At 50.0% G+C, this 6,507-nt stretch overlaps 1 protein-coding gene across 1 annotated transcript; it reads right to left on the reverse strand.

Moving 5' to 3' along the window:
* Nucleotides 1–107: 107 nt before the first annotated feature.
* LOC104487939 (proteasomal ATPase-associated factor 1) lies at nucleotides 108–6,503 on the reverse strand (the record flags this gene model as incomplete). Its single annotated transcript, XM_010144820.1, has 5 exons — nucleotides 108–302; nucleotides 2,224–2,374; nucleotides 3,045–3,143; nucleotides 5,919–6,008; nucleotides 6,414–6,503. Coding segments are annotated over 5 exons (625 nt in total), but the record flags the coding sequence as incomplete, so codon positions are not given.
* Nucleotides 6,504–6,507: the final 4 nt, after the last annotated feature.

A 6,507-nucleotide genomic window follows, 5' to 3' on the forward strand; every position in this document is an offset into this window, starting at 1 on the left:
CCCAGGAGACCACTGGCCTCTTGGCCACGCACTCAGGATCACCGGTGACAACCCTGAGCAGTTTGGGACAGGGGAATGAAGATGAATTTTAAGAGGAAGATCCTTACTTGGAGGCTTTTCAGGTGTGCCCAGGTTCAGCGAGTTGTCTGCAGTGCCCACGGCGATGCCATTGACAGGAGAGCCACAGTCAGCGATGACACCCAGGCAGGCAGATTTTCCACAGTCCCAGAGGCGGGCAGTGCCGTCTCGAGAGCAGGAGAGAACATTTCTTCCCCGATCCACAATGGCAGTGTCCAAAATACCTGCACCAAAGCACAGGCCACGTTCAGACACCCAGTGTGGACGGCAGAGAGACAAAGCACCTCATTTCTCGAGGTGAACTCAACCACTGTTCCCAGAGTGCCACCAGTCACACACAGCCAGACTGTGGGGTGCAGTGAGACACGGCACCTGGAAAGAGGCATATGTGGCAGGCAGCAGCTCTCAGCAAACCATACAGGGAGCATTCACCTGGCACAATAGCGAGATATTACCATGATGGGCAATGCCTCGCCCAATCTGAGCTGATCCTGCAGCTGCTGCCGAGTTTCCACCTCCAAAATTAACCTCTAATTTGGGCAGAAAATCGCCTGGTCCAACGCTCTTAAAATGTTGCTCTGGAGAACCCCAAAAGCTGGGTGGGACAAGCTGCACCCGCATTATCCAGCTACAGCTGGAGGGGTTTTAGTGGGTGCTAACAGCCCCTGAGCGCTTCTCTTCTCTGTGGTAGTCTAGACCTGAAGAACAACGGAGTGGTGGTTTGGAAGGGACCAGTCAGATGGTTAGAGGTTTAATTGATGTTTTCCTTACAGCAGCAGTCACGAGACACAGCAAGCTCCAATGACAGGACAAGCCAAGCAAACCAGCTGCAGCAGCTTGGGCTGGAGTTAGAAGTAGTGAGTAAAACCTGCTCAGAGCCAGCACCCTTCTGACCCAAAGCTCTGTTACACCATCTGCCACATTCTGTTCACAGCAAAGTGTTCTGAATCCACACAAACAGATCACATGACATTCGCTGCAAGACAAGTTTGAGTTAATCAAGGTTTGGCCAGCTTGTAAAGCTCTTCAGTAAAGCTTTGAACATGCTGAGGGACGTGGTTTAGGGACCCTGGCAGTGCAGGGTGAACAGTTGGACTTGATGATCTCAAAGGTCTCTTCCAACCACAACGATTCTGTGATTCTGCAAACCTTCTGGGCCAGGAAAATGAGCCCAGACAAGCAATTAGTTGCTCAGGGAGGAGATAACTGGGTGCAGGGTTTTGGGCATCCACTGTGCTCTGGGCCTGGAGTAAACAGGAGTAAAACAGGGGCCTGCTTAAGCATTACGTATAAATCCACACTGCTGTGAACAAGGTCTCCTGGAAGCCAAATATTCCCAGAGATGAAGAGGCTCTGTCCAGAGACAGCTTCGATCACGGCTTGCAGGAGCCCTTCTGGGCACTTCATTTGCCATCCCTTGTAGGTCTCCTCTGGGACCAAGCGTCAGTTGGAGCAGACTGTAGTGTAGACCCTGAACAAGGAACAGCACTGAACTCACCACGTAAGGTGGCCAGCACATCCTCACACAAGGAGGGTGAAGAATTTACTCTCATTTCAGCAGGGAGACCATCAGCAGGGGGCAGAGCTGAATGTCTGCCCTCGGTACAAGGATGAACAAGCTTATTCCAGCCCTCCTTAAGTAAAAGGCACTTCAGCATCCTTGCAGCTGCTCTTGGTGGGTGTTACTTCCAAGCGCACACGTCCTTGAGGCTGGTAACCGCCTGCTTGAGTTCTGCAAGTCCGTAATAAACTGTTAAACGCTATACTGGGCAAGGAAAATAAAAAAGAGGAAGAAGCTGTAGAGCAACTGAAGGTGAGCAGGATGAGCTGGGAGCAAGCTGGAGGCATTTCCAGCACAGGCAGCGAGGCTATGGAATGGAGGATGGAGCCATGGAGAGCTGAGACTGCCTGGGAGGAGCACACTGCCTCCAATTCTGGCACTTGCAACAGGCTCATGGATTGTGTCCTCCCTCTTTTTGGCTTAATTAATGAAGAAAACGCAGGTAGGTGAGAGGAACACCTCTGGACACCTAACACAACTGCACAGCACAAAGAGCAGCAGGCTGGAGGCGGAACATTAGCCCTCGGTGCAAGGTAATTAAACACAAGGCAGATCAAGCATTTTACAGGCTAAGTGCTCTATACCTCCTTTGTGACCTTTAAAGGTCACCACGCAGCTGGCATCTTCTGCTGACCAGATCTTTAGCTGGGCATCCATTCCCCCACTCAGAACCACGAGGCCCGATGGGAAAAACCTGCAACAATTCACATCATACACATGGCCTTCCAACAGCCTCTGGAAAAACAAAGAGCTACGTGCTAGTTCCATCATCATCACCGTCACAACGAGCTGGTTTTGTGCTATGACACTGGAAAACGGGTTGTTAACCCTGGGGGCAGAGGATTAAGCTCAAATCCTCTAGGTTTGCGCTCCTGGAACAGACTGGTCTGAACTTGAGGCAGTCAAAGGGGTAGCAGAGACGCTTTGGGCCTTCCTCTGCCATTTGAGTAGCATTTTACGTAGCAAAGGGAACGACTTTTGTTTCTAATAACAAGTTAAATGTCTTTCTCCTCTGTCAGTCAAGCAGCTGACAGGTCAAGCTCCACTGGAAACACGTTAACTAGAAAGGCACCACGAGGTGCTTAATTCACCAGAGGAGACTTTTCCTCACCTCTTCTCTACTGCAGAAGAGATTCAGTGCTGTGCCAGGAGCTGTCAGGGACTTTCTTCACCCTAACTCCCCCCTCTCACTCCCACCTTGGGACTCCTCCCCAGAGTGCTGAGCATCATTTCCCAGGGCAGAATTCATGCATTTGCTTTAAAACCTCTGAGATACCAAATTTCAACCAGTTTCAATCAAAAGTCAGATTTTGCCCACCCTAGAGCACACCATGTGGCTGCTCTGACTAAAGTCACGGCTGAACCACTTTGGTAAACGCCCATAATCAACGCTGGACGCTCTTACTCTTATTTCTCCATTTGCAGCCTGCCAGATTTTCATTGTCCCGTCTGTGCTGGCAGACACACCAAGCCCTCCGCCACTGGAAATATCCAGACAGGTCACCTGCAGGGGGGTAAAAACCACCAAGTGTTAGATTTATAAATAAGTATTTCTGCTCTGTGCTGGGGGAAACCTGGTAAGTACATCATTTAGCACCATTATATCCCCAAAACACACTGCTAGACTCAGAAAACAGCCCAAAGCGCTTCCATACTCCCAGATAAGCAGTTTTAGCCTGATAATATCTGACTTTTCAACAAGGACTTCACAGGCTTTCTCACCTCAATGTTTTATGAGATATTAACTAAGCCCTTAAGGAATCAACAAACAAGTGGATGCTGAAGAGCGGGATTTTTCTGGAGGATGAAGGCAGCATAAAAAAAACTCTCTTATTTATCTGTTTACACAGGTAAGTATATTTCTCCTTCAAGAGCAAGCTGCTGAGCTGGGCTGACCCCCAGCCAGGGCTCAGAGGAGTTGGGTGACCGGAACATGGCATGAAGCACCCCAGATTTCCTGTAATCGCCACCAAATTTGATAGAGAAATCACTACTCTCTGCCTGTGACTCCGCAGAGGTCTGCAAAGTGGCAAGAAAAGGAAATGCCAAGTCAGAAGCCTGCACAGACAACAGCTGTACTTCAGGTGTAGGTACATCACAATGATTGTAGGTTCCTGAAATATTGTATTCTAAAATAATTGAAGATAACAGACATTTTAGCCTTGAAGGAAAGGATTTTATCTTCTGAGTGACAGAGACATTTCCAGTACAGGCTGCAGCAACACTAAACAGGCTGGAAAGTACATTACAGACCTGCAGCAGCCTCCAGGTGTTTCCAGATGTTAAGACAGACATCCTATGGCATCCTACTGCTGCACATGCATCAGCCAGGGCTGGTAGGGACGTGATACGTCACACTTCACTCTTAAGTCTTTCAATCCAAGCAAGAGTCAGACCAAACTGCTCTCCTGAAAAGCTCCAACAGCTCAAATTGCAACTGCAGAGTGTCCAGAGAAGGGCAACGAGGGTGGTGCAGGGTCTGGAACACAAGTGCACTGAGGAGCAGCTGAGGGACCTGGGGGGGTTGAGCCTGGAGCAAAGGAGGCTCCAGGGAGACCTTCTGGCTCTCCACAACTCCCTGACAGCAGGTTGGAGCAATGAGGTGGGGGTTGGTCTCTTCTCCCCAGGACCAAGCACCAACATGAGAGGAACCGTCCTGCAGTTGTGGCAGGGGAGGTTGAGGTTGTCCCTGAGGAGCCCTTTGTTGCCCGTTGGGGTTGTGCAGGCGTGTGCCAGGCTGCCCAGGGCAGTGGTGGAGTGCCCATGGCTGGAGGGGTTTGCCAGCGGTGTGGAGGTGGTGCTGAGGGCCAGGGGTTCGTGGGGCTCTGGCAGTGCTGGGAGAAAGGGTGGACTCAAGGAGACTAAAGGTCTCTTCCACCAAAAATATTCTATGGTTCTATCACGAGTAGCATTTGACAGAATAATCAGTAATTTGCTCCCTTTTTCTTTTTTCCAAAAAAGCCTGTGAAGGTCATTCAAGCTGAACAAAACACCTCACTGACATTTGACAGATCCCCGAATGTTCAGGAGGGACATGTACAGAGGCAAGGCCGGGCACGAGTGCTCAGAACAAGAGGCATCAGGACAACTCTAGTTTAGCCCATGCTGGCTTTAAACTCATCTCCATATCAACAGCTATCGCATCAGCTGCTTTCCAGAGGAGCATCTGCAGTGCAGCTGTAACCCATCACACCTCATGCTAACGCCTGCACTCCTGTTCCACTGTGCTCTGAATGCTGATTCCACTCCTCGCACACAAGGGCGGCTGGAGCCTCTCAGGCAGCACAAAGCTCCCTGAAGTGATTCACCTCTGGCGTCTCCAGAACTGCCTCAGCGCTGAGCTTCCTCTCAGCAGAGCCCCAAGTGCCTCTTAAAACACCTGTAGAGACACAGAACTGCCTTTATGTCAAAAGGCACCTCGATTTATACCCCTTTGGAGCTTTATCAACAGAGACTGACTTTTCAGCTAGGTTTATCACAACAATTTACTCAATAAATCCTGAGACAAGTGTATTAATAATTCTCCAGGAGCCTCTAGGGCAGCCAGCTGCACGTGCAGGCTCCATACTCCCTAATTTCTTGGATCGATTCCACACAAGATTGCATTCAGCCTTTTGCCTTACCACTTCTTTTCAGTGAAGAAATGAAATTCCAGGTCAGAGTCAGCCTTTCTGGATCAGTGAGAAGCTACACTTGTGGCCCAGGTCGATGGGGGTGCAGTAAGTAACAGGATTACTTAGTAAAAGGAGCAGCGCTGCTTTTATATCAGTCACAGGTTCATAAAATCTATTTATTTTTAAAGCACAAGCTGGACCTTTCTTTATCTATGGATTCCCACCAGATCAAGAGGGGTTTATGCAACATTCGATTCCCAGCCCCATAAACAGAAATTCATGGGGCAAATCTCAGATAACTTCATTACACAGGAGCAAAGAGCCGCTGCAAAGCGGCTGGAACCAGTCAGAGATGAAGAGCTCAGTGCCTGCAACCTCTTGGTTTTATCGAATTCACACACGTTATTCCTTTACAGAGGGATCCGTCACGCATCTAAAGTCAGCAAAAAAAACAGCCTCAAGAAGCCTGGAGATTTTTTGGGGGGGGAGCTTAACCATGATCAAGTTTCCCAAGTTTCTCTGGTCTAACCTGTTTTGTTATCTGTTTCACACATGAAGGCACGCTGCAGCCATCCCTCAGAATGAGCACATGACAGCCAGACACAGGCTGTGGAAGTTCACAGCCGCTTCCAGTTATCTCCCGCGCTCTTCACCAGGTTACTTACACTTTTCTGATGGATTCTACAAAACGTCGTGTATGGGGCTAGGAACTTTGTGGACACGTTTTCGTGAGGACAAGACACAAGAATGCTTTTCTGGAGGAGGAAAGAGAGGGGAAAAGAATTAGAAGTGCTGTTAGTCCTACTGAAACACAGAGGCTGCTAAGGCAGAATCACCAGCTGGACCCAGCCATGGCCTCTTGCAGCCCTTAGACTGATGTAAGGTGCAATGTTGGGTTTGTCTCCTTGTTCCTCCTCAAGATGTAAGCCCTGGGTGGCAAGTGATGGCCACTACAGCCTGGGCAGCCATGACATGTGGCCCCAGTGTGACTGGGGGATGCTATGGACCAGCTCCAGGGCGGGAGGCCCAGGACAGCTGGATAGGACCATTCAGGGGATGACGTGACAGCTTTAGGCTGCTGTTTTGACTGCTGTAGAAGTATCACCCCTTTGCACATGGAAGGTGGTTACTGACCCCCCCCTCCACCCCAGCCCTGGCACCTTGGTGACTTCCCCAACCACGAAGCCCTCAGAGGCAGCAATGTCAGGGACACCCTCAGCGCTGAGCCCGCGGCGGGTCAGGCTGCCATACAGG

The sequence above is a fragment of the Buceros rhinoceros genome, unplaced genomic scaffold (genome assembly GCF_000710305.1).
Source record: "Buceros rhinoceros silvestris isolate BGI_N320 unplaced genomic scaffold, ASM71030v1 scaffold47901, whole genome shotgun sequence".
NCBI lineage: Eukaryota > Metazoa > Chordata > Aves > Bucerotiformes > Bucerotidae > Buceros > Buceros rhinoceros.